The following is a 25,720-nucleotide window of genomic DNA, read 5'->3' as shown; positions in this document are numbered from 1 at the left end:
CAAAGGCATGGTGTCTGATACAGGGAGCCCCAATCTGGACTGCTTCTTTGTTCTGGTGCCACATGTGATGGTTGTCTGTCTCTTGCCCTGCCCTACTGCCGTGTTGGCACAGCGAGGGTAGTGAGCCACAGCTTTGCTGTAAGGACTGCTCTGGGGGTTCTTCCCCACAGGTCCACCACCTGACTCCATGTGGCAGCCAGCCCCCAGGTTGGGGTCTCCTGTACTCATCTTGAGGGGGGTGGTCACAGGCTGCCACTCCCCCACAGCAAGGTTGGGCCAGAGTTGTCAAGCCCTGCCCTGGCTGTCGGGGGGACCCCTTGCTGACCTAGGGGAAACTATTAGCAGGCCCCCCAGCTCCCACCCCATCTCAGAAGGCATTAGTGAGCACACATTCGGTACCTGTGGCATGAGGCAGCTGAGTCAGATTCCTATTCCTTTCTCTAGCATGCTCTGCGGCTGGCTGCTTTCGGTCAACTCCATAAAGTTCTAGGAATGGACCCCCTGCCTTCCAAAATGCCCAAGAAACCAAAGAACGAGAACCCAGTGGACTACACTGGTAAGGACATGTGGACATTGATGACAGGGCTCTCTCCATAGTGCTGTCTGCATATCTCAGGTGCTTCTTCTTGCTCTCTTTTCAGTTCAAATCCCCCCCAGTACCACCTATGCCATCACACCCATGAAACGTCCCATTGAAGAAGATGGGGAGGAGAAGTCTCCCAGCAAAAAGAAAAAGAAGATTCAGAAGAAAGGTAGGAACATGCCCTGACTTGTGCCCCCTTTCCTCTGTCTGGCTCAGTCACTGTATGTCTGGAAGTGATAAGTTTGCTTTTTGCTTTTGCTTTGTCTTTTTTTTTTTCCTGGTAGATCATATTAAAAACCTTACTTTACTTTTTTTTTTAAATCCATATGTTTGAAAAGAGTTTGTGTGGGTGTGAATGTACATGTGGCATGGTGTTCGTGGAGGCTGGAGGGCAACTTTGGCCTGCCCTTGCCTTCCACCTTGTTTTAGACAGGGTCTCTTTGTTGTTTCCTGCTGGGCAGGCCAGGCTAGATGCCTCATGGGCTTCCTGGAGATTCTTTTGCTTCCACCTACTGTCTAGCCATGGGAGTGTGGAGATCACAAATGTTTTTCATCCCATGTGGCTTAATGTGAGCTCTCAGGATCTGAACTCTCAGACAATTCATAGTAGGCTCTTTGGCCTCTTAGCCATCTTCTCAGCCTTTGATATTCATTTATTCATTCATCCGTTTGTTTATTTGTTTGTTGGTTTGTTGAGACGTGTTCTCTGTTATCATGTAGCTCTAGATGTCCTTGAACTGGCTATGTAGACCAGGCTGCCCTTGATATTTAACTATTGTAAAAGCCCAATGTCTGGGTCTTGTGACTCACATCTCTAATCCCAGAGCCCATGAGGTGAGAAAACTGCTGTGACTTCAAGTCTATGCTGAGATAAAGAGTGAGAGAGAACCCTTTTCATCACCCCACTTTCCCCCAAAACTAGTAACTGGCACAGGTGCAGTGATAGGGTCCCATGGGAAGTTGCACCTCCACTGGCTGCAGGAGAGGCTCAGGCCAGGTCATGTGCCACAGAGTCATGTAGACGTCTTTAGTTTTGGCTTTTCTGGGCTATGGAAGTTTCATCCTGTCTTGCCTTGTTCTCTTCTTAGAGGAGAAGGCTGAACCTCCCCAAGCTATGAATGCCCTGATGAGGCTGAACCAGCTGAAGCCAGGGCTGCAGTACAAGCTGATCTCCCAGACAGGTCCTGTTCATGCCCCCATATTCACCATGTCTGTGGAGGTAGATGGCAGTACCTTTGAGGCTTCAGGGCCATCTAAAAAGACCGCCAAACTACATGTGGCTGTAAAGGTAAGTAGGGTGGATACTCCTTGCAAAACAGAAAACGTACTTCCCGCTAGGCCTCCGTTTGCAGACTGACATCTCAGAAAGACTGTAGAAATGCAGGGAGTTAGATTTTTGATTGTTTGACAAGTCACATATTCAGAAGCAACATGAGAAACTAAAAGGAAAAAAAAAACAAATAAACAAGCAAACCTTTGCAGGTAGCTAAGATTGTGCTGCAAGTTATCCTAGAAAGCTCTGCAGTATGGGGAGGGCCTTTGTAGGTGGTTCCTTGAAAGCCTTCTGTCATCTGAGCCCTGGGTCTGTCTGTCTGCTCCACAGGTGTTACAAGACATGGGCTTGTCAACAGGAGCTGAAGGCAGAGAATCCAGCAAGGGGGAGGACTCAGCTGAGGAGTCAGATGGGAAGCCAACAATAGTGGCCCCGCCCCCTGTGGTAGAAGCTGTCTCCAACCCTAGTTCTGTCTTCCCTTCAGATGCCACTACTGAGGTGAGCCTGTGGTGGGTGCTGGGAATGATGTTGTGTGCATGGTGGGTGATATTGCCAGGACAGAGCAGGTAGTCACTAGTCCTTGTATGCAGGACAGAGCCAGAGATGTCCAACCTGTGACCTGAGATTGTTTTGCAGTTTTTGGGTATTTTTGTAACTGGAGTGAATGTTTCTCAAACTTGAACTTGTTTTTTCCCCCCATTTTATCATTTATGTTTTTGTGTATCTTTTTTCTGTGCCTATGCAACACATGTGTGCAGTGCATTCAGTTCATTGAAACTGGAGTTTAGAAAGGTTGAGGCCAGGTGATTGATGGTGGTGCATGCTTTTAATCCCAACACTTAGGAGGCAGAGGCAAGTGGATCTCTGTGAGTTTGAGGACAGCCAGGGCTATACAGAGAAACGCTGTCTTGAAAAACAAAGCAAAAACCAAAGGTTGTGAGCCACCATGTGGATGCTGGGAACCAAGTCCATGTCTTGAGAGAGTTGTCAGTACTTTTAACCATTGAGGCATCACTCTGGCCCCTGAACCATTTTCCCCCTTTACTATAATAAGCCCCATGGCAATTTCATTTTATTATTATTTTTTTATTACATTCATTATTGTGTGCATGTGCATGCTCAAAGGCATGAGAACCCACAGCGCATATTTAGTGGTCATAGTATAACTTGTAGAAGTCTGCTTTTACTGTGTGGGTTCTAGAGACCGAACTTGTGTATCAGGCTTGGCCGCAAGCGTCTTTACCCATTGAGCTGAGCCATCTTGCGGGTCTTTGGTATACAGTAATGTTTTGCAATGTCAAAAGGTTGGACTCACCTGTCAGATCTTAAGTGACCTGCAAAGGGAGCTGTGGAACCCAGAACCTGTACCCAGGAAGCCAGAACAGCGTGGGTGGAGCTGGTTGTATCACTGAGACGTGTCAGCTGGCATACACAGGCTGGTCCAGATCCAGTGAGAGGGCTTGGCTCAGTAGCTATGGCTTTTGGGTAGTGAAGTGTCCAAATCTAATTTAGTGGGTTTTCTTTGTGCTTTCCCTGAGGACGGCAAGCAGCAGGGGCCAATATTGACTAAGCATGGCAAGAACCCGGTTATGGAGCTTAATGAGAAGAGGCGTGGCCTCAAATATGAGCTCATTTCTGAGACTGGGGGCAGCCACGACAAACGATTTGTTATGGAGGTGAGTAATTTGGTGGCTAGAGGAAACCCTAAGCTTCCTGGGAAATCAGTGCTGTGGGAGAGGCCTGGGCCTCTGTAGAAAGGTTTTAAGCTAGACCCTTACAATGAGAGGAGGGAGGTACTGGGTTAGCTCAGTTCCCACACAGTGTCTTTTCCACAGGTTGAAGTGGATGGACAGAAGTTTCAAGGTGCTGGTTCAAACAAAAAGGTGGCAAAGGCTTATGCTGCTCTTGCTGCATTAGAAAAGCTTTTTCCTGATGCCCCCCTGGCCCTTGAAGCCAACAAAAAGAAAAGAGCCCCCGTACCTGTCCGAGGTGGACCTAAATTTGCTGCCAAGGTGAGGATGCAACTTTGACCCCTCTGGCCTTGGGTAGGAATTTGGTTGATCTGAGGGGGGGTGAACCCCACTCCTATGCAATCTCTTTCAGCCACACAATCCTGGCTTCGGCATGGGAGGCCCCATGCATAATGAGGTACCCCCACCTCCTAACCTTCGAGGCCGAGGCAGAGGCGGGAATATCCGTGGGCGAGGACGAGGGCGAGGATTTGGTGGCGCCAACCATGGAGGAGGCTACATGAATGCTGGTGAGGGTCCTCCTCCTTTGTGACACTACTGGCATACTTTAGGGATGTTAGTGTACCTTTCCTTGGGAGGAAGGTGCAGGATGGGTGAATATCTGTTCTGGAACCTGTCTGTTCTCTTGCAGGCGCTGGATATGGAAGCTATGGGTACGGCAACAATTCGGCCACAGCAGGCTACAGTAAGTGTGAGATCTTTCTGTCTGCACTTGGGAAGCTGCGGCAGCGTAGTCTGGGTCTGAGTTAGGGTAGGGTGCTGGCCTCAGCATCTCTGAGGTTCAGGGCCACCAGCCGTACCTTTTTGCGGTGATTAGGTTAGCCGGCCATCAAGTCCCTATCCCCAAAGTGTGTCCTTGACAGTTTTAATGCTAACACACTCTGTGTATCGCCTAAGTTCCTTTGAAGTCGGCTTTTTAAATTTCTCTGCTTTAAGCACCAGTCTTTGAGAATGCGCCTTCCTGCCCGTGCACTGCTCTTTGTCGTGAGAAGGAGCCTTCATTGGGGGGTTACATGAGCAGAGAAATCTAAAACCTGAATTTCAAATGTGGCGCTCTGTGCCCTTTTTCAAAAGAATTCTAATTTCTTCTCTCTGCTCTGTCTCCCCCTTTTGTAGGTGACTTTTTCACAGACTGCTACGGCTATCATGATTTTGGGGCTTCCTAGAGCGTCTAAAAGTATTGACACAAAATCAACTTTTTACTCCAATTTCCTCCAACTCCAAAACCCAAAGTGTCCGTGCTGTGTCCCTGTGCTTCACTGGGGTTCTCAACCGTGGCTTTCCACCGCAGCTTGTCTGAAACTGTTAGCCTGCAGACTTAAGACAATGGCAGTTTCTATCATGAATTTGCCTTTGAACTTGGTCATTTCGAAGTTCACACTAAGTGGAAAAAAACCTTTTTCTCAGATATTTTTCTTTCTTTTTTTTTTCTTCCTTGTTTTTTTTTTTCTTTTTTCTTTTTTGTGCATCCTCGCACAGAATTCAGAATTCTAGAGCCAGCGTTGTTCAGCGTCAAGGCAAAACCCATCTTTGCTTTTTATGGAAAGCATTCCTTTATTTAATGAGACAGATAATGGCACGTTTTAATCTACCTTTGTCTTAATTTACGGCAGGTTTTGTATGCATTTTTAACCTTTTCACCAACTTTCACATCTCATTGATGCCTTTGGCAGTGTGAAAACCATTTCAGCATATCTGGTCCAGAGCAGCTGACTTTCCTTGCCCTTTTAAGGAGCATGTAACCTCTGGGATGGCCAGGACTTGTGTACTGCAGAGAGCAGGGCCTCCCACCTTTTGTAAATGCTCTGGTGGATCATTGGGGTGAAGCGGTTCTGTGGCTGCTTTAGTTAAAAGAGTGAACTTGCAAAGGCATCAAAACTGCGCTTCCGTTACCTGTGTGAGAAATGAGACAGGCTTGAAAGGAGAGAATAACGTGAAATTTTGCAAGTCCTGATCACAACTGTCAATGCATGGACTCCCTGGATTGGGTTTGAGTTTTTCTTTTTCACAGTGGGCCTTTAAAACTTAGCTGGAAGAGGCCCACACATCCTCAAATTTTTTTTTTCTAACAGAGAACTAGCTTTGGCCCAACCAGGGTCTACATTGCTTGGCATCTAGAAATTTCTCCCCGTGTATAAAGTACAAGGTGGGAATCCTTGTGAAACTGTGGTTAGGCCTCTGCTCTGTAGTCTTTGCTACAGATCTGCCCCTGCTTTGACTTGCAAGATTTGACGCTTATTCAGGCAAAAAATGGCCAAAATGGTTATTGTGTGATTTGTTCCCCAAGGTTTAAAAGTCAGTGAAACTTTCTAAGACTTTGCATGATGTATTTTATTTTATTTTTATTTTTTAGAAAGTTATTGTTTGCAAATAATGCCTTTTTATACCAAGAAATAGTTCTGAATGACATTGAAAACCTACCCTTTCCTTATTACTATTATTATTTTTTAAATGAATACATGTTAAAGTAATGAGCCCTCCGTACTGGCGTCTTCATTCATGCCCAGCTTCAAGCAGGCAGCTCAGTTGCTCAGCATAGGACCCTGGGGAAGCTAAAGCAGGGGCCTGGAGGAGGTGCTGGGGTTGGGGTTGGGAGTGATCTGGCCCTGGGCTTCCCAGTATCCTCACTGAGCCTCCCCGTGTTTGCTTTCTTGCATTGTGGGACACTTCCTCCTCTGCATTGTTGTGGCTTTGTGATGGGGTGGGAGAGGTCTGTCTACAGAAGGGCTTTCACGGGGGAATTACCTCTCCCAGTGCTTGTGCCAGTAGTGGGGGGAACATCAGCGTGGGGGCGGGGTGTATATCCACCAGTGGGTAGAGGGAAGGTATAGTGCCTTTAGTTCTCAACTTGGGGAGGAAGGGCAGGCTGTGTGGGAATATCTCTTTTCCCTTCTTCCTGTCTGGGGCTGACGAGGTTTACTGGGCTAAAGGTCTGCATGCTGAGGCTACTTAATCTGGGAAGTCAGGCTTCTGGGAGCTCCAAGGCCCCTGTTGAGCACTGGGAAATGTTCTGTCTTCTCCTGAGCCTGGAGGTGGGAACTTCTTTCTGCAGTGAGGCTGAAGCCCTGCCCTGCCCTGCCCTGTTCCCGTCACTCCATCCAAAGTCTCCAATAGGGAACACATTGATAAACCCAGTGATCCAAAATGGGGGCTAGAGACTGTAGCAGCCACAGTGCTAGCTCATCAGTCTTGCCACTGAGGTCCTGATTCAAACATTTAACCTCAGTCTGTGCTTGCCTTCTCATGAGACTAAGGACACACTCTATGCCTTCAGTTGTGTGTTGTTTACACCAAGGAAGGAGACCGGGCAAGTGTCTCGAATCTCAAGTCACTGTCTTAAGAGCACTTGGTCTTTGAGGACCATGATGGTTTTAGGGACCTCGTGGCAAGGCATCTCTGGGGTTCCCAAGATTTGTGCCTGTTGAGCTCATTTCCTGCACGGAGGGGAAAGGGGGTGGCTCACTGCTTTTGGGTGCTTTGCTTTTCCTGTCACCGTTGGGGACATCTGGGTAGCCGTCAGCTAGTCCTGAATGTCATCCACGCTCGGAGCCCATCTCATTGTAATGTTGACATCTGCAAAGCTGCTGTCGTGCTGCTGCTTGGCAAAGACCCCTTGTCATCAGCTGAGGGTGAGTGGAGCTGAAGGCTGGGCTGGCTTAAGCCAGGCTGCCTTGACCAGCAGAGCCTCGTGCTCCAATCTGTTCCTCGCTGCTCTGAGCAGTAAGCTGTGGGCCAGCCTTCAGGGCCCACAACTGCTGCCTTTCTCCCCTCCCAGCCCTCACCCTGGGACCCTCCACCTGATCTGCTGCTTCCCTGTTTAGGTCAGTTCTACAGCAATGGAGGGCATTCTGGGAATGCCGGTGGTGGAGGCAGCGGGGGCGGTGGTGGCTCATCCAGCTACAGCTCCTACTACCAAGGAGACAGCTACAACTCATCAGTGCCCCCGAAGCATGCTGGGAAGAAGCCGCTGCATGGGGGCCAGCAGAAACCCTCCTACAGTTCGGGCTACCAGTCCCACCAGGGCCAGCAGCAACCCTACAACCAGAGCCAGTACAGCAGCTACGGCACGCCGCAGGGCAAGCAGAAAGGCTATGGCCATGGGCAGGGCAGCTACTCCTACTCCAACTCCTACAACTCCCCTGGTGGTGGTGGGGGCTCCGACTACAGCTACGACAGCAAATTCAGTGAGTTGGTGTCCAGTGTCCACCTCCTGGTTGGGGATGCTTAAAAGCTCAGCTCTAGCCAGGAACTAATTGTGAGGCACTCTGGGAGACTGAGTGTAGGGAGAAATCTGGAAACATGACCCTGGGTCCCTTCCCTGTCTCCCATCTATGGCTGAGGCCTCTGCCACTATGCTGTGGCTAGGTACCAGGATTAAAGTTGCAAGGCTGCTTCCTGGAACTTCTCAAGAGCTGTGCACTGACCTCTGTCCGCCTCGTGTGCTCTGTCACCCCGTAGGTGTGAGTAAGTGTAAGTTTGTCTTTAGGACAGAACAACAGCCATCAGAAGAATTGGGGACTTAATATGCTGTGGGGGTGGAGGACAGTAAAGCATTGTGCCCCAGGGGAGAAGAGGCAGGTGGGAACTTCAGAGTGGGTGACTGTGACAGGGCTTGCCACCAAGGCTCCTCGCCTATCTGCCCTTGGACCCAGGCCCTAATCACACTGATTTTTTTTCCCCACAGACTACAGTGGTAGTGGAGGTCGCAGTGGCGGGAACAGCTATGGCTCCAGTGGGTCATCCTACAACACAGGCTCACATGGGGGTTACGGCGGAGGTTCTGGGGGCAGCTCTTCATACCAAGGCAAACAAGGTGGGCCTGGAGAGCAAGTGGCCCAGCGGGAGGTGGGGGCGGAGCTTTAGAGGCACAGAACTTGACAGGAGCAGGGTCACTGTGAGGGGGGCTATATGGCAACTGCTGCTGGTTTCCCTTGGGGGCTGGACTTGGGCTCTGGCCATACCTACTGCTCAGTCTTCTCAGAGACCTCAAGTTGCCCGACTCTTAAATGTTGGCACCAACTTGAAGAGCCATTTGTGTCACAGGGACTGAACTGAGCTGTGGGACCCCTATCTCTGGTCGGTCAGTCAGCACTTGACATGAGCCCCTAGAGGCAAAGTTTTTCATCTTGGGGTAGCTGTGAGTGATAGGCCTGTGTGTCAAAGCAGGAGCCCACTGGACTGCCTACCCTTGGATACAGTAGTGTGGAAATGTTGCCTGGACCTCTGTTCTCTAAGCTAGCTCCATCTTGCAGGAGGCTACTCATCACAGTCGAACTACAGCTCCCCTGGGTCCAGCCAGAGCTACAGTGGCCCTTCCAGCTCCTACCAGTCCTCACAAGGTGGCTACAGTCGGAACACAGAGCACAGCATGAACTACCAGTACAGATAAAGGCCCAGACTGCCCCTTCTCACCTCCTGCACCTCTGCCTCCAACTCGTCTCGGGAGATTGCGTCTGCACATCACCAGTTGCCATGTCCACTGGCGCAGTGCCCACCCGTCCACGTTGCCGACGTTGCCACGCTGTGAGGTGTGGTGGTCCTTGGGACCCGTGCCGTGACCCCTCTTTAGCTGTGTTTGGGACTCCGTGTCTTCAGTGGTTTGTTAGTTGCCATTACACATTGTCTGAGTAGTGTTTCAAGTTCTTGCCGTGCGGTATCCCTCTGTCTGTTTTTGCCCGGTGTGAATTCCATCGGGTGTCCTTAAATAGTTGCAGAAGGGATACATCATCTGTTAATGCTTTTTGTGAAGTGAGTTAAATGAGCTTTCTTTATTTTAATGCTTTAGTGTTTCAGTTTTATAAGTGAAAATTTTATTTTAAAAACCAGTGGGAAAGAGTGGTTTTTGTTTGTTTGTTTGTTTGTTTGTTTGTTTGTTTTGGGTTTTTTTTTTTGGTGTGTCTGGATCATTCAGGCAGTACATTTGAATTCCGCTGAATGTAGACAAATAAAGAAACAAAACTGTGCTTGTCTCAGGCCTGGGTGTCTCTAAGCAGCGGAGAAGTAGGGCACGAAGACCTTAGTTACTGGAGAGTCAAGCTGCAGGCTTTCTTCTCTTTTGGATGGTGTTTCTGCTCCTGGTTATCATTCACTGTATGTGGCCCTGGCTGACTTCAGACCTGCAGCACCCCTCCCACCCCAGCCTCCCGAGCACTGAGATGACAGGTGTGAGCCACCACACCAGCTTCTTGATGAAATGTCTTTCTTTTCTTTTTTCTTTTATTGCCTGTATGTATGTCTGTGTGAGGGTGTTGGAACCTGGAGTGAACTGGCATGTGAGTACAGGGAACTGAACCCACGTTCTCTGCAGGAGCAGGCACTGCTCTTAACCACTGAGCTAGCTCTCCAGTCCCTGAAGTTTTTTGTCTTCTTTTGTGTTTTTAAAGATTTATTTAGTTTTTTATGTATCCAACATTATGCCTCCATGTATGCCTGCTCGCCAGAATAGGGCACCAGATCTCATGGATAGTTGTGAACCACCATGGGTTGCTGGGAATTAAACTCGGGACCTCTGGAAGATCAGGCAGTCTGCTTAACCTCTGAACCATCTCTCCAGCTCCTTGATGAAGTTTTAAGTGTAATATCACATCGTGGCAGGCAGACTGTCCCTGTTAGGTTGTGTAACTCAGTAGGGAAACCACAAGGGAGAGCTAGGTAAAGTTTCCCCAGCTTCAGCCCTGCCTGGAGTTACTGTGAAAGTGGGCTGGGACTTCCTGAGTTCCTAAGGGTAGTGGTTGTCACTGTCAGAGGTCTTTGCCCCCAGGTGAGGTTCTGACTATAGGGTGGGATGCTGCCCAAAGTCCCGATTGTATTGAAAGGGTCTTGGAATGCTGCACATGCCTCTACCAGGGAAGGCCTTCTCACTTGTGCCCACACAGAGCATCCAGACTTCAATTCACGCTGTTGGGAGGAGCCCAAGCACCATCAACAGACCCCTCCTCGCCTTGTCAGCCTCCTCTCTTCCGAGCATCTACACTGCTGCCAGCCTGAGTTTGGTGTCCCTTAGCTTCACATGTAACAGGTTACTCAGAAGAAGATCTGTGTGCTGCTCCAGGCTCCTGCCTCAATGCAGGAAGTCAGCTAGGGAGATGATCTCTCTGGTGTAAGAAAGGGACACAAGGGTCCCTTAGGTGAGGTAATAGGCTGAGGGAAGAGTCCTCTAGAAATACTCTGAAGACCAGAACAGCAATTGCACCCTCAGCCAGCTGACTTTACTGTTAAGCGACCATCTGGGTGATGGCACCCTCCTACCACACTGAAGTGTCCCAGTAGACACTCAACCAGCAACAAATCCAAGCTCATCAATGTAGTAAGCTGGCGTTAGGAACCTTGGGAGCCTGCTGCTGGCTCTTCATCTGCACTGCTGAGAGGCCTTCCTGGCAGTGGGCCCTCCAGACGTAGGAAGCCAACCCAGGGAGCTGCTGCCCCTCCCCTCCCCAGTAGTAAGTAGACAGGAGTTCTTTTATGATGGACACACTCCTTGGGCTCTGTTCTCCAGGTTGCTTTGGATGTAGTCTCATGTCATTATTATCAGTGGTCATCAGGCGTTTCAGCAGGAGTCATGGTTTTCCTCTGATGATGATAAGGTACTTGGTGTGTAGGCATAGGCCTGAACTCCAGGTGCAAACCACTCCAGAGGAGGGGATAAAAGGCCACATTTGGTCTCTTAACTGGGCTGCAAACCGAGACCTTCCACATACTTGAGCACTGCCCCTGGGCCTTGGCATGTCTCCCTGGACTGTGACAGCCAGTCTCATATACCAACTTACTGTCCATTTGATGGATTCTGTCCTCTGCAGCTAAACGTCCAGGCACTGTGTGAGATCAAGTCTGCGAGTGCACATGACCTGCTGAGACTCAGAAACAAGATAAATCGTAGCAGAGGTTTAGGTACAGGGCTCCCTTGCACTCTTCCCAGAATAAACAGACTTCATGTGTGAGTTTGAATTTTTGAAACTCTTACTTCACTGACTGGCTTTGACTGGCTTCCTTCTGAGTACTGGGGTAGTGTGCTCTCACTATGTAGTTTACTGATATATAGACATTGTGCTTCCAGGCCTCATTGGCTTAGCCCAGCTTGATAACAAGTGTCAAGGAAATCTCAAACAAGACAGGCTAAGGGAGTTGGAGCCAGAAGATGGGTTATGTTCACGGGTGAGGGAAGAGTATACCAGGCAGAGGAACAGTCCAGGAATACAGAGTTGGGTTTGTACATGGATTGAAGCACTATGTATGCAAAAGGGAATGATGAGCAGTGTGGCTGATGGGCAGGGGTCACCTGAACTCTTGTCCTGAGGGCGATGGAGTGGATGGATCACTCTGAGCTGGGCAGACCTGGATGGCTGCACTTCAGTCCTTTGAGTTGTGGGGGAAGACAAGAAAAGGGATTGCAAGTCCTGAGGTGCTGAAGTTCTGGAATGTTCTGAGATTGAGATCTCTTGGATTTGAAGAACTCTGAGGTGGGAGCGAGGACTCCTTTCTGCTTTGAGGCATAATTGCCTGAGTTATGGTGATTATCATTCCTTGACCCAGACCTCGCTACCCCCTCTCCCCACCAGGAAATCCACCGTATCCCAGCCGCTTTGGCACCTAGGCATTGTAGTTTTTCATGGGACAACGCTACCCTGGCTGGCTGAACAAGCTTACCAGGTCTAGGAGTTCAACAGCACCCACTAGAATTCATGGTAGTCCTAGGATCATCATTTCACTGTTGGTCCTGAAGCCTTGATTCTACATTTCTGAAAGTTCTCTGCTTTTCTCTGAACCCATAATCCTATCGAGTTCATGTCATTTTTAAACCCCTGCCTTCTCATGCCAGCCTCTTAATTCCACTTTGGGGGGTTCTACAAGAATCCTGGGTGAGGACAGTCTGACACCATCGGTCATCTATGGCTAAACAGAATGCAAGTACGTGGGAGGTGTGTGCACACACCTCCTCCAACCCAACTCCCCCTCCCCCTCAGAATCGCCTAGGTAATGCCTGGACTTTTCCCACACTGGGAACTCAGTTTTCTCCCTGAGTCCCCTCCCCTGGCTGCTCAGCCCCGCCTCCTGAGCAGCAGCTTCACCAGTCTCGGCAACAGTTCTGGCGCTGTCCCTTGTGCTGAAGCTGAGTTCCCCATGATGTCAGTTACAGGGAGGGCTCAGGGCATCCCCAGCCCTCCCATAGATGATGTCATATTTTGCCACTCTCCTTTGTCCACTTATCCCATGACAAAGCCTGCATCTCTCCCCCAATGTCTCACAGCTTCCTGCAGTGCCATCTTCCCTCTGCCCTATCGCCTCAGTTCAACCACCCCCTCTGACATCACTGCTCAGGCTTCCTGGCACTTTGTTCTCCCTGCTTCCTCGAGCACTCTCTTCTCTAGTCTCTGCACCAACCTTCAGGTCTTCATTCAGGCTGGGTCTTCCACCAGGCTCACTCCTTGTTTCTGTGCTTCTGGACCATGTGGGGCTAAAGAATAAGCTTACTTGAGCCTAAGAATCCTGAGGCCAGCCTGCACTACAAAACCATCTAAGACAGGCATAGTTAGTCGCCTTAACCTGGCTAGGCATTTGACTACAGCAACAAGAAAAGCAAAGGAGCTGGGCAATGATGGCATATGCCTTTAATCCCAGCACTCCGGAAGCAGGTGGGTCTCTGAGTTCAAGACTACCTGGAGAAACCCTTTCTTGACAAAGGGGGGAAAAAGTGAAAATAGGAGGGTCTGCCTTGGCTACATAGTGAATTTGAGGTCAGCATGAACTTTCTGAGAGCTTATCTTGTCTCAAAAAGTAACCAATACAAGACTGGAGCGATGCTCAACAGGTTCTAGTCCCGTTATCCGCATGGTGGCTCACTCCCTCCATAGGCATAGCATGTATTCAGTGCACAGATGCTTTTCAGGTAAAGCATATACATAAAAATTTTAAGCCGGGTGGTGGTGCACATCCTTATCCCAGTGGTAGAAAGAGGCAGGTGGATCTCTCTTAAATTTGAGGCCAGCCTGATCTACAGATTGATTTCCAGGCCAGCCAAGGCTGTATGGAGAGACCCTGCCTTGAAAACAAACAATTTTAAGTAGCCGCTATGGATTCTAGGGAGATGGATCAGTGCATTAAGGCGACAATCTGAATTTGACTTCCTGGGACCCGTATGATGAGAGAACAGATTTTTATTTATTTATTTTGAGATAGGGTTTCTCTGTAGCTTTGGAGCCTGTCCTGGAACTAGCTCTTGTAGACCAGGCTAGTCTCGAACTCACAGAGATCCGCCTGCCTCTGCCTCCCGAGTGCTGGGATTAAAGGTGTATGTCACCACTGCCCAGCTAGGGTATTAAATTTTGACAGGGAAAAAAATTCAGAATAAATCAGCAAGAATGATAGATTACGGATTAAAAAACTTGAAAGTTTGCCCCTCACACTAAAAACTAAGGGGAAATGGAGAAGCAAATTAAACTAGCACAACCCTAGAAGAATAACTGCTACAAGGAATCCATAGCCAGGTGGTGGTTCGCACCTTTAGTCCCAACATTTGGGAGGCAAAGACGGGCACAAGAATTATAGTGATTTAAATTAAAAAAACCACTTGAAAAAGGCAGGTTGAAATTCAAAGTGAAAGTCCTTTGTGATCTAAAAATAAACATACTTAAACTTTGAATTTATATATAAAGAGGAGAAATATAGGTACATTTATGCACACATACTAAGGGATATTTAGTTTCAAAATTTCAAAAGAATTTTTTTTTTTTGGTTTTTCGAGACAGGGTTTCTCTGTGGCTTTGGAGCCTGTCCTGGAACTAGCTCTGTAGACCAGGCTGGTCTCAAACTCACAGAGATCCGCCTGCCTCTGCCTCCCGAGTGCTGGGATTAAAGGCGTGCGCCACCACTGCCCGGCGAGAGAACAGATTCTTAAAGTTTTCCTGACCTCCACAAGGGTGCTGTGGCAAGTGTGTGGGTACGTGTACACTCACCCACCTCAATAACTAATGTAAAATTTTAAGAATGACTGACCTGTACCACTAGCACTTTGAGTGTGGAGGGGAATAGTAGACATGAGAATCAATGGGGCTTGCTGCCTAGCTTCAAGTTCAGTGAGAGACTGTCCCAAGTGATTAAAGTGGAGAGTAAGCTGGGAGGTGTTAGTCCACACCTTTAATCCCAGGGAGGCAGAGGCAGGTGGATTTCTGTGAATTCGAGGGAAGCCTGGTCTACAAGAGCTAGTTCCAAGACAGGCTACAAAGCTACAGAAACCCTGTCTCGAAATAACAAAAAACCAACAAATTGGACAGTAATAGAGCACATTGGGTATCCTTTAGCCTCTGCTCTTACACAAACACAAGGGTCTTGAATATGCTGGGCAGGTACTGTATCACTGAGTGATGCCTCGACTTTGGTGTTCTGAGGCATTCTCACTAACCGCATCCCCACACCCCCTGGAAACTTGTTCTTTAGCCTTTTTCATGGGGGAAGACTGGGGAAAGTAGCCCTGTCCCATAGCAGCTCATTGGGAATGTGGGACGATGGCGCCCTCTGCTGGTAGAGGTGACATCAGCTTTATGTGGACATTCCTGTTTAGGGAGAGGACTGACATGGGAAAACATGAGCATACACACACACGCATCTCACACGGTGGGTATAAAGTAATGGTGGGGGATGAATCCCTGGGCTTTAGGGTTTTTTTTTTTGTAATGCTAGGATTCCTTTGAAAAAAATGGCTGGAGCTCTTGGTGTATGAAGCTCTTGACTGTATGCTGGATCTTCCTGTAAGCTCTTTGAATTAATCAATGAGCCATGCCTCTAATCCCAGCACTCAAGAAGGAGAGGCAGGCACATCTCTGTGAGTTTGAGGCTAGCCTGCTCTACTACTGAGTTTCAGGATATCCAGGGCTACACAGAGAAATTCTGTCTTGAAATTAAAAAAACAAGCAAAAGAAATATGAATGAATGAAAAGAATAAACACAGAATGACAGAGGCTAGTTAGGACTATGTGTATGAAATACATGTACAGAAATATATCCATAGCCACTCATGTTGTGTCTATCCGTGTTGTGTATGCTGGGGGTAGAACCCACAGACTTATGCATGCCAGACAGGAAGCTTTTATTTTACCTAAAATTGTAAAGTTGTTGTTGTGTGTGTGTGTGCACCACTCCCTACCTGTCTGGTCAGAGGAGGGCATCAGATTCTCTGGAGCTGGAGTTATAGGTGGTTGTGTGTGGTGGGAAGTAAACCCATGCTGTGCAAGATCAACAAGTACTCTTAGCTGCTGAACCCAAAGGTGTGCAACAACAGGCCCAGCTCAGGGTTTTGCTTCTCTAGGTAACCCAGCCTGGCCAGAAACTCACTGTGTAGTGTTGGGTCTGTTCTCTGACTCCACACAATCCTTTTTGCTCAGCCTCTCAAATCTTGGAATTCCTGGTAAACACCCCCAACCCTGAGACAGGGTTTCTCTGTCTAAAAGTCCTGGCTGTCCTGGAACTCCCTTTGTAGACCAGGCTGGCCTTGAACTCACTGAGATCCACCTGCCTCTGCCTCCCAAGCAGTAGAAAAAAAAACATGTCTTGGAGTGTTTTAGAATTACATTTATTATGTGTCTGCACACGCGAATTTGCAGGAATCAGTTCTCATTTTTGTGGGTCCCACAGATTTAACTCAGGCCATCGGGTTTAGCAGTAATCTTCACTTGCCATCATGAAGTAATACACCTCCGAGCGAGGTTGTTTTAGGCGCTTCCCCGGTCACGTGATGCGATGCAACATGGCGCTGTCCACGGTGGCCTCATCCCACGTGGTTCCGGGACGGGAAATGGCGGCGGCAGGCAGTCCCGCTTCACTTGAGTCTGCTCCACGAATCATGCGGCTGGTGTCTGAGTGCAGTCGTTCCAGAGCCCGGGCAGGCGAGCTGCGGCTGCCGCATGGAACTGTTGCCACTCCTGTGTTCATGCCTGTGGGAACACAGGCCACCATGAAGGGGATCACGGCGGAGCAGCTGGAGAGCCTGGGCTGCCGCCTCTGCTTGGGCAACACCTACCATCTGGGGCTGAGGCCGGTGGGTGGACTCGATCCGGGGGCGGCGGCGAGGGGGCACCGTGCCTGGGCTCCGCCCGGGTGTGGCGAGAGCTGCGGGCTATCGCCTAACTTGGCACTTGCTTCTGCTATCCCAGGGTCCGGAGCTGATCCAGAAAGCCCAGGGTCTTCACGGCTTCATGAATTGGCCTCACAATCTGCTGACAGTGAGTTGGGGTCGCTGCCCTAGGGTGCTGCGTTGTGGTGAGAGGGTCCTCAATCTCCATCTCCTGACAGCTTCTCGGCGTGGTCTCTCTCCCAGGATAGCGGCGGCTTCCAGATGGTGTCCCTGTTCTCCCTGTCCGAGGTGACTGAGGAGGGCGTCCGCTTCCGCTCGCCCTACGATGGCCAAGAGACACTTTTGAGCCCAGAGAGGTCTGTGGAGATTCAGAACGCTCTGGGTAAGAAAACCTTGCTGTGTTGCCTCTTCACCTTGCTAGTAGCCTCAGGGCCTCGGACCCGCAGGTGGTTTGGGAAATCTATAAATTTGAACTCCTGGGCTGGAGAGATGGCTCAGCGGTTGAGAGCACTGACTGTTCTTCCAAAGGTCCTGAGTTCAATTCCCAGCAACCACATGGTGGCTCACAACCATCTGTAGTGGGGTCTGGTGCCCTCTTCTGGCCTGCAGGCATACACACAGACAGAATATTGTATACATTATAAGTAAATAAATACTTAAAAAAAATAAATTTGAACTCATTCACCCAGCTAAAATAAGGATAAAGAATAGGTCCTGTGCTAGGCATGTTTGCCGATGCCCTGGACTAGGTCCCCGGCACAACGAACAGACCAAAACAAAACAAACACTTGAAAAAATGTATGTGGTGGTAGCTTAGCGCGGGAAGACAGTTGCGGGTTCCAGCCCTGCCTGGGCTACACAGTGAGAACCTGTTTCCGTCTCTGTCTCTGACTTGTGATATCTGTAGTGTAAACAAAGTACTAGTTGTCCTTTTTGATTTGCTTTTGTTTTATATTTGTTATGCCCAAATTCACAAAGTCCCAGCAAAAGTCAACAAGGAGACTGAGTCCCATATGTAAAAGCAAAGAGCCTTTATTTTAATCAAGTTTGCAAACTTGGTCTTTCCGCATGTCCAACGTATTGGAATAACTGGAGAGCCCCGAGCTCAGTTAGATTTTGGTTTTTATAGTAGTAAAGGTGGGGGTGAGGGGTTTCTGAGGTTTTAGGACCCCTGATTGGCTGACATTTGTCTAGGGGTGTTCTGGTGAGTGTGTTCTGGCAGGTGATCCTATCTACAGAGGTTGGAACCTTAGGCATTTCCTTTGAATGGTCTGTTCTTGGGTGGAGGTCAGGTAATCTCAGCTTGTGGTTCCTCCTGCAACCAGGTGTTGCTTCAGGGTAAACTACTGAGACTCAGGCCTCTTATTAAATCAGAGTTCTACTCTGGCAGGATAAGGGTTGGAAGAACTTCCTTTGGGTGACCTGCCCATACTTAGCTTATTATGGTTGGCTCCCACAATATCTATATATGTTGTTATTACTTTTTTATTATTATTTTGTACAGGGTCTCACTATGTAGCCTTGACTGGCCTGGAATATGTTATGTAGAATGGTAGACCAGGCTAGCCTCCAACGTAGAGATATGCCTGTTTCTGCCTCTGGAGTGCTGGGATTGAAGACAGTTGCCACCAAACACAACTGTTACTGTTTTTAGTAACAAATTGAATTTAATGAAATAATGGGGGCAACAACATGAGATAGTGATTGCTTTAGGCCTCTTTTTTTTCCATATATATAGGGGTTTTTTTTTTTTTTCTGTCTTATTTTTGAGACAGAGTCCTATGTAGTCCTGGCTGGCCTGGAACTCACTTCCTCTTTAACTGAATTTGACTTTGAAATCTCCCTCCATATCCACAGCCAAACGCCACCATGCCCAGTTTTCTTCAGAGCTGGGGCTCAGAGCCAGGCAGGGCTCTTTGCACGCTATATGATGAGCACTCTGCTGCCTGAGCTGGATCTACAGTCCAGGACAATTTATATTGTTTACATTTTGCATGATGCTGGAGCCTTGACACGTGAGCTCCAGCTCCTCTCCCTTGTCCATCCCAGTCTCTGTCCCAGAGCCGTCTTATGGAAACTGTACCTGTTATGCTAAGTGGAGCCTGCCCAGCTGTGTGACAGGTGTTTCTTTGGGTCCGTCTACTGATCTTAGGACAAGGCTGTTCTCCTGGTGTGGTGTCCTATTTTGCTTTCTGTTGCTGTGGTGACATCATGACCAAAAGCAACTCGAGGAGGAAAAGTTTATTTCCTCTTCCAGGTTTTAGCCCATCATCAAGGGATTCTAGGCAGGGGCTCTACCACTAGGCATGGCCCTAGTTCTTGATTTTAGACACAGGTTCTCCCTATGCTCTGCTGGCTGCACTGAAGCTCAGGATCCAGGTTCTCTGAAAGAGCAGCCAACCCTCCAGTCCCCAGCCTCAGGCTCCTGATTCTTCCACCTCCACTTTCTGAATGCCTGGATCACAGGCCTGAACCACCACTACACCTACTTTATGCAGTGCTGGGGATGGAACCTGTGTCCTTTTGTGTGCTAGACAATCAGTACACCCACTGAGCTATGGCCCCAGGGTCCAGAGCGTACTTTCAATAGTTCCCTGTAAAACTGGGTGCAGTGCAGGTAGCGGCAGGGGGATTGGGAGTTGGAGAACAGTCTGGGATCCATGGTGATAATTTGTAGGGGTCAGTCTCCTCTTTCCACCATGTGGGTCCTGTGGGTTGAACTTGGGCAGTTAGACCTGGAAGAAAGCACATTAACTGTGGAGCCATCTCACTGGCCCATAGGGGAGATATATATATATTTTAAAAAACCCAAAAATCCAAAAAGTTTCCCAGCGTCTGTGCAGCCATATTACAATGATGACAAGTGGTCCCTGCAAAGGTCCTCTGTTCCCCCTGCCCCTCACCAGAGTGCCCTCTCACCCCAGGCTCTGACATCATCATGCAGCTGGACGATGTGGTGAGCAGCACAGTGACAGGCCCTCGAGTGGAGGAGGCCATGCACAGGTCTGTGTATGTGTGGGTTGTGGGTGCGTGGGAGAAGGATTTGGATCGTGTGCTTCTCTTACATCTCCCTAGCCACTGGAGGTTCTGTGACCCGCCCGGGACCCTCTTGCAGGTCAGTGCGCTGGCTGGACAGATGCATTGCAGCCCATCAGCACCGGGACAAGCAGAACCTCTTTGCTATCATCCAGGGGGGACTGAATGCCGACCTTCGGACCACTTGCCTGAAAGGTAGAGTGGGGTACTGGTAGAGGTGGTTCAGGTCCAGGCAAAGGACGATGCTTTGGCCATCGCTGTTAACTGGCAAAGGATGCTGCAAGTGCAAGATACGTGAGTCAAACGCCCGGAGGCAGTGTGCAGTAGGGCTGGTCTGGAAAATGGAAGTAATGGAGGCAAATACTGGTCCCAAGTTGAGTCTTTGTTTATCCCCCATCCGGTTCTCGCCACCATGTGGATTCTGGGGATGAAACTCAAGTGCCTTTGCCCGCTGAGCCCTTTTCAATATTTTGTTGAAATACTGCATCAACTTATGACAGGCTTCCATGTAGCCCAGGCTGGCCAGGACCTCACTATGTAGCAGAGGATGGTCTTGTACTTATCCTCCTGCCTCCACTTCTGAGTGCTGAGATCACGGGCATGCACCACCAAACTCAGACGATTTGTTGCTGAGTTGAACCCAGGACTTGATGCATAATACTCAAGCCCACTACGTAGTCACAGCCCGCCCCACTTTTTGGGACTAGTTCTCCTGTAGTTCAGAGTGGCCTTGAATTCCTGATTCTCCTGCCTCTCGAGTGCTGGGATCCCAGGGGTGCATTCGTTCTCTGGATTTGAAACCTTGTTTCTAGAAAACGGTAAATTCAGGAGAACATTTGGCTTTCTCCTGTGTGAACTGTGGGCCATGGGCCTGTTCTGATGATCAGAGTAGAAAGCATTGGGTCGATGAGCTGGCTGAGTGGCTGGAGAAGCTTGCTGCCAATACTCACAACCTTGGTCTGATCCCTGGAACTCATGGATTCTGCAAGTTGTGCCCTGAGCACTGTGTGATGCATTCACATCTCATGAATACACAAATAAACGTAATACAAATGAGCCTTGCGTTCAGCCAGTGGGCACTCGGCAGTGGCAGCGTAGGTCCCCAACAGGAGCCTTTGCCTCTGTCCCTCCCTTTTTTTTGGGATGTGTCTGGGGCAGGGTCTTTCCTGGGGGCTTTCAGATGGTCACCCTCATTAGAGTTGGAAAGACTGTTATTGGAAATGGGATTTGTTTTGTGTGGATGTTTGCTGGTGATTGGACGAAGTGCCTTGCCCCTGCTAGATGAACACTCTACCACTGAGCTACACCCCTGCCCAAAATGGGTTTACTACATCTAAACTACTGAGCATCCTAGTCCTTGAGGTTGTGAAACATTCCCTGCCTCCCTTTCTTTCTTCCTATCTCTAATCTTTGCTTCTTATAATTTTTGAAATTAATCATTTAATTTTTTAGACAGGGTCACCATGCCTGGAGAAAGTTATTTTCTGTGTATGAGTATTTTTCTGTATGTATGTATACCACATGTATGCAGGACTCAGGAAGGCCAGAAGAGGGTGTTGGGTCTTCTGGAACTGGAATTGCAGATGGCTGTGAGCCATGTGGATGCTGAGATCTGGCCCTGGTCCTCTTGAGAGAACAGCCAGGGCTCTTGTCCTCTTGGGCCGCCATCTCCCTACCCTCTCCCTTCCTCCTTTTTTGTTTTGTTTTGTTTTTCAAGACAGGGTTGCTCTGTGTAACAGTTCTGCCTGCCCTGCTGCCCTGGAACTCGCTCTGTAGATTGGGTTCACCTCGAATTTACAGAGATCTGCCTGCCTCTGCCTCCCAGGTGCTGGGATTAAAGGCGTGCAGCACCACCGCCCAGTTTTCTCTTCCTTCTTTATGTAACTCAGGTTGTTCTGGGACTCACTGTGTAGCCCAGGCTGGGAAAAACTCTTGATCCTTTGGCCACGGCCTCCTGAGTGGCTGGGATTCCAGGGTGTATCCAAACAACTGGCTCAAGACTTTGTTTTATGGTTTTGTGGTAAATTAGTGGAAGTTCTGCTGAGGGAAATCCAGCATGGTAACTAAAGTACACTCTGACCTTTGGTAACACCACAAAATCCTAACTCCTCCTAAACTGGGGCCATGTGTTCTTTCAGAGATGACCAAGAGGGATGTCCCAGGCTTCGCCATCGGAGGACTGAGTGGGGGAGAGAGCAAGGCGCAGTTCTGGAAGATGGTGGCTTTAAGTACTTCCATGCTGCCTAAGGACAAGCCAAGATACCTGATGGGGGTTGGGTATGTTGGGGTGAAGGAGACAGAGCCCCAAGCCCTGCTGTGGGGGCAGATTCTTCTGGAAAGAAGAGTATAGCATTACTGGGGAACTAATGAGTGGTCAGGTCGGTGACTGCCTGATGCTAACAATGTTCTGGGGTATCCTCAGCTATGTATGGAGTAAGACGCAAGCCTGGGCTACATAAAACACAGTCTCAGTACAAAAATAGATAAGAGAGAAGACTTGGCTGTCATCTGAGATGTAGTTGGGGGTGAAGGGAGGCCTGGGAACCCCTCTTGAGGCTCACTCTCCCTTCCTTACCCTTCCATGGCTGCACCCCAGCTATGCCACTGATTTGGTAGTCTGCGTGGCTCTTGGATGTGACATGTTCGACTGTGTATACCCCACACGGACAGCGGTGAGGCCCAGTCTGGGCAGGGGGACTGGAGGGACTGGGAGCCCGTGCCATTCTTGATCTTGACCTTCCTTGCCTCCAGCGCTTTGGCTCTGCTCTTGTACCCACTGGGAACCTGCAGTTGAAGAAACAGCAGTACGCCAAGGATTTCAGTCCCATAAACTCGGAGTGTCCTTGTCCCACCTGCCAGAAGTAGGTCTTGGAAGTTGGGGACTGGAGGGGGCGGGGCTCAGGCTACCTGTAGCCACGAATTCTGTGACCCACAGGCACAGCCGCGCCTTCCTGCACGCCCTGCTGCACAGCGACAACACCGCAGCTCTGCACCACCTCACTGTGCACAACATTGCCTATCAGGTGGCCTGGGGACGGGTCGGGACAGGGTAGGGTGGGCACTGGAACAGGGAAAGGAGGGGCATTGGCTCTGAGGACAGGGTAGGTTGAAGTTGAGATGGGGGCCTAATATGGCTCCTTTTCATTTGAGGGTGTGGTGTGGGTCAGTAGCACAAGTTCCCTCTTTGGGGATATAATGAGTTTGGGCCATAAGGACCTTGTGGGTATGCTTCATCTAGAGGGTGTGGCATGGGCAGAACCCTCAAGCATGACCTGTTCTGCCTTGGGTTTATGATGGGGGGGCTCTTGGCACATCTGGCGCCTTGTGGGTACTCCTGAACTACTGGTGGCCTACACCTAAGAGATACTAACGCCCGCCCCCTCCCGCAGCTGCAGCTCCTGAGCGCCATGCGAAGCAGCATCTTGGAGCAGCGCTTTCCTGACTTCGTACGAAACTTCATGCACACCATGTATGGGGACCACAGCCTCTGTCCTGCCTGGGCTGTTGAAGCACTGGCCGCTGTGGGAATCACACTCATATGACCTGGGTGCTGGGGAGGACGCTGGGGCGTGGGGGTTCGGAAGGATTGTTTTTGTAAAAAGATTTTGTTGCTGCTTTTTGTTTTCATCTGAGATCTGGTGTCTTCTTGGGGAGGTGGCCTGTCTGTCTTCTTCCTGGTCCCAAGCTTCACTGTAGCTGGAGGTCTCACTTCTCAGGAAGAAGTAACAGGGAGTGGCGGCGGGTCCATTGATGGGGTCTGTGTGCGGTCCCAGAGAAAGGCTGAGCCAGGCAAGGTCGGGGAGGTGGCCCCAAGGGCTTGAGTCTGAGTCTGGTGGCTCTCAGCACAATCCTAGCTCAAGAAAGGATTAGTTGTTGGGTAGCTGCAAGTTCAAGGCCAACTTGGTTTTCATGGCCAGCCAGGGGTACTGAGTAAGACCCTTTCTCAATAAAAACAAAACAAAAAATAACCATAGCTCAGTGGGGTACCGGGGAACCACCAGTCACAGCCCACCTTTTTTTTTTTTTAACTCTTAAAGTTAAACTCTTAAGGTTTCTCTGTGTAGCCCTGCTTTCTTGCGACTCACTCTGTAGACCGGGCTGGTCTTGAACTCACAGAGATCCACCTGCCTCTGCTTCCCAAGTGCTGGGATTAAAGAAGGTGTGCACCGTCTTTCTTTGTTTTCTTCTTTTACTTTTTAAATTTTATTTATTTTTTATTTTTAAAAATTTTATATGCATTGAATTTTTTGTTGGTGTTGTTGGTATTTGTTTTTTTGTTTGGTTTGGTTTTTTGAGACAGGGTTTCTCTGTGTAGCTTTGGAGCCTATCCTGGCACTAGCTCTTGTAGACCAGGCTGGCCTCGAACTCACGGAGATTCACCTGTCTCTGCCTCCTGAGTGCTGAGATTAAAGGCGTGCACCACCACTGCCCGGCTTGTTTTGGGTTTTTTGCTTTCATATATGTCTGTGTTAGGGTGTTGGAGCCCTTCGAACTGGAGTCATGGACCTCGTGAGCGTCCATGTGGGTGTTGGGAATCTGAAAGAGCAGTCAGTGATCTTACATCCTGAGGAGCCATCTCTCTAGCTCCTATTTCTTTCCTTTCCTTTTTATGTTATTTTTAAAGATAGGGTTTTTCTATGTAGCTTTAGCTGTCCTGGAACTTGCTCTCTAAACCAGGCTGGTTTTGAACTCAGAGATCTGCCTGCCTCTGCCTCTTAGGTGTGCTCCTCCACCACCAGTCTGGGGGCTCCTTCTTGAGGTCAGGATGTCGCAGCCTCTGCCTCGTGTGCTCCCCCACCATCACTGTTATTCTTCCCTGGTTGCCAGGAGAGCCAACGTCACCAAAATGGAGTGGCAGCTTGCTTTTCCGCTCTACGATTCATCCGGTGGGCACAGGCTTGGTTCTGCGTAGCTCTCAGTGCTCCTGCTGATAATAGGTGTGACTGAGTAGATGTTCACACCCTGCATGTGCAACGTGTCTTTCTCTGTTCTGCCAGCCAGCTCCCAAGTTCTGACATGGAGACTTATATTGAAAGCTGTGCCTATAGCTTAGGCTTATTCCTAACTAGCTCTTATAACAAATTAACCCATGTCTGTTATTCTATGTTTTACTATGTGGTTTTTTTTTTTACCGTTCTTTATTCTGTACGTCCGACTTCCTCCATATCTCATTGGCTTTTTCTCTGCATCTTGATTATCTCCTCCTGCTTCCTTTCTCTGCCTGGAAGCCCCGCCTATATCTCATGCCTAGCTATTGGCTGTTCAGCTCTTTATTAAACCAATCACAGCAATACCTCTTCACACAGTGTTCAAACATCCCAGAACAGGCTTGTGGTGGAGACCATGCCCAAGGCTAAGCCTGCCTGACCTAACTCTGTCCCTCACCTTTGTTCTAGTCCCTGAGCCACTAGCTGTTTGCTTTTCTTCTTGAGACAGGGTCTGACTAGCCGCATCTGGCCTAGTGCTCTCAATGTAGGCCAAGGTTGGTCTTGAGCTCACAGAGACGTCTGCCTCTGCCTTCCCAGTGCTGGGACTGAAGGCATGTGCTATCCACCAGACACCATTTTACTTTTTTTACATTCGAGACAGGGTTTCTCTATGTAGTCCTGGCTGTCTTAGAATTTGCTCTATAATCCAGGCTGGGCTCGAACTCAGAGATCCACCTCCCTCTGCCTTACAAGTGCTGGGGCTAAAGGCGTATACCACCACTCCCCAACACACCATTTTATCTATTTATTTTGTTTTTCAAGACAGGGTTTCTCTGTGGAACACCTCTGTCCTGCTTTGTAGATCACAGAGATCTGCCTGCCTCAGTTAAAGGCACTACTACTGCCCGGCTCCAACTATAATTTTAGTTTTTTGGGTTTTTTTTTTTTTTTTTTTGCGAGGTTCTCATAGCCCAGGCTGGCCTCAAGCTCGTTAGTCTTCAGGAGACCTTGCATCTCTACCATCGTCTGGCCTCTCCTCTATCTCCCACGTGCTGGGATGACAGGTGTGCAGTACTACAGCTGGTT

At 49.2% G+C, this 25,720-nt stretch overlaps 2 protein-coding genes across 11 annotated transcripts in view; both read left to right on the top strand.

Moving 5' to 3' along the window:
- Positions 1 to 9,575, top strand: part of Ilf3 (interleukin enhancer binding factor 3) — a 41,834-nt gene extending 32,259 nt beyond the window's left edge. For 3 of the 9 annotated variants that reach the window (XM_075966635.1, XM_075966631.1, XM_075966636.1), the window contains 11 exons: positions 445 to 556; positions 642 to 752; positions 1,672 to 1,871; positions 2,187 to 2,354; positions 3,407 to 3,532; positions 3,692 to 3,868; positions 3,960 to 4,116; positions 4,239 to 4,292; positions 7,429 to 7,791; positions 8,292 to 8,420; positions 8,860 to 9,575. In XM_075966635.1, the coding sequence (XP_075822750.1) occupies positions 445 to 556; positions 642 to 752; positions 1,672 to 1,871; positions 2,187 to 2,354; positions 3,407 to 3,532; positions 3,692 to 3,868; positions 3,960 to 4,116; positions 4,239 to 4,292; positions 7,429 to 7,791; positions 8,292 to 8,420; positions 8,860 to 8,996 (1,734 nt within the window). In that variant the 3' untranslated portion in view covers positions 8,997 to 9,575. Of the gene's footprint in view, positions 1 to 444; positions 557 to 641; positions 753 to 1,671; positions 1,872 to 2,186; positions 2,355 to 3,394; positions 3,533 to 3,691; positions 3,869 to 3,959; positions 4,117 to 4,238; positions 4,293 to 4,723; positions 6,088 to 7,428; positions 7,792 to 8,291; positions 8,421 to 8,859 lie in introns of those variants that run through there. The other 6 variants (XM_075966632.1, XM_075966633.1, XM_075966630.1 and 3 more) reach the window with 3 other exon arrangements.
- Positions 9,576 to 16,339: 6,764 nt separating this feature from the next.
- On the top strand, positions 16,340 to 23,877 carry Qtrt1 (queuine tRNA-ribosyltransferase catalytic subunit 1). 2 transcript variants are annotated; one of them, XM_075966628.1, is made up of 10 exons: positions 16,340 to 16,634; positions 16,750 to 16,818; positions 16,914 to 17,052; positions 19,595 to 19,673; positions 19,786 to 19,901; positions 21,845 to 21,983; positions 22,303 to 22,378; positions 22,458 to 22,567; positions 22,642 to 22,729; positions 23,096 to 23,877. In XM_075966628.1, exons 1-10 carry the CDS (start codon positions 16,344 to 16,346, stop codon positions 23,246 to 23,248), a joined length of 1,260 nt encoding a protein of 419 aa, XP_075822743.1. In that variant the 5' UTR covers positions 16,340 to 16,343; the 3' UTR covers positions 23,249 to 23,877. The 2 variants fall into 2 exon arrangements, with proteins under 2 accessions (XP_075822743.1, XP_075822744.1); XM_075966629.1 differs by lacking the exons at positions 19,595 to 19,673; positions 19,786 to 19,901 and having other exon boundaries at positions 16,349 to 16,634.
- Positions 23,878 to 25,720: the final 1,843 nt, after the last annotated feature.

This window comes from Microtus pennsylvanicus, chromosome 3 (assembly GCF_037038515.1).
Source record: "Microtus pennsylvanicus isolate mMicPen1 chromosome 3, mMicPen1.hap1, whole genome shotgun sequence".
Classification (NCBI taxonomy): domain Eukaryota; kingdom Metazoa; phylum Chordata; class Mammalia; order Rodentia; family Cricetidae; genus Microtus; species Microtus pennsylvanicus.
Note: the sequence above shows the minus strand (reverse complement) of the source record. Positions and strands in the feature narration are given on the sequence as shown.

Coding starts and splice junctions, on each gene's coding strand:
- Qtrt1 (XM_075966628.1), top strand. CDS start 16,344: ATGGCGCTGTCCACGGTGGCCTCATCCCACGTGGTTCCGGGACGGGAA. Junction 16,635..16,749: donor ACCATCTGGGGCTGAGGCCG/GTGGGTGGACTC, acceptor CTGCTATCCCAG/GGTCCGGAGCTGATCCAGAA. Junction 22,568..22,641: donor CCTTGTCCCACCTGCCAGAA/GTAGGTCTTGGA, acceptor TGTGACCCACAG/GCACAGCCGCGCCTTCCTGC.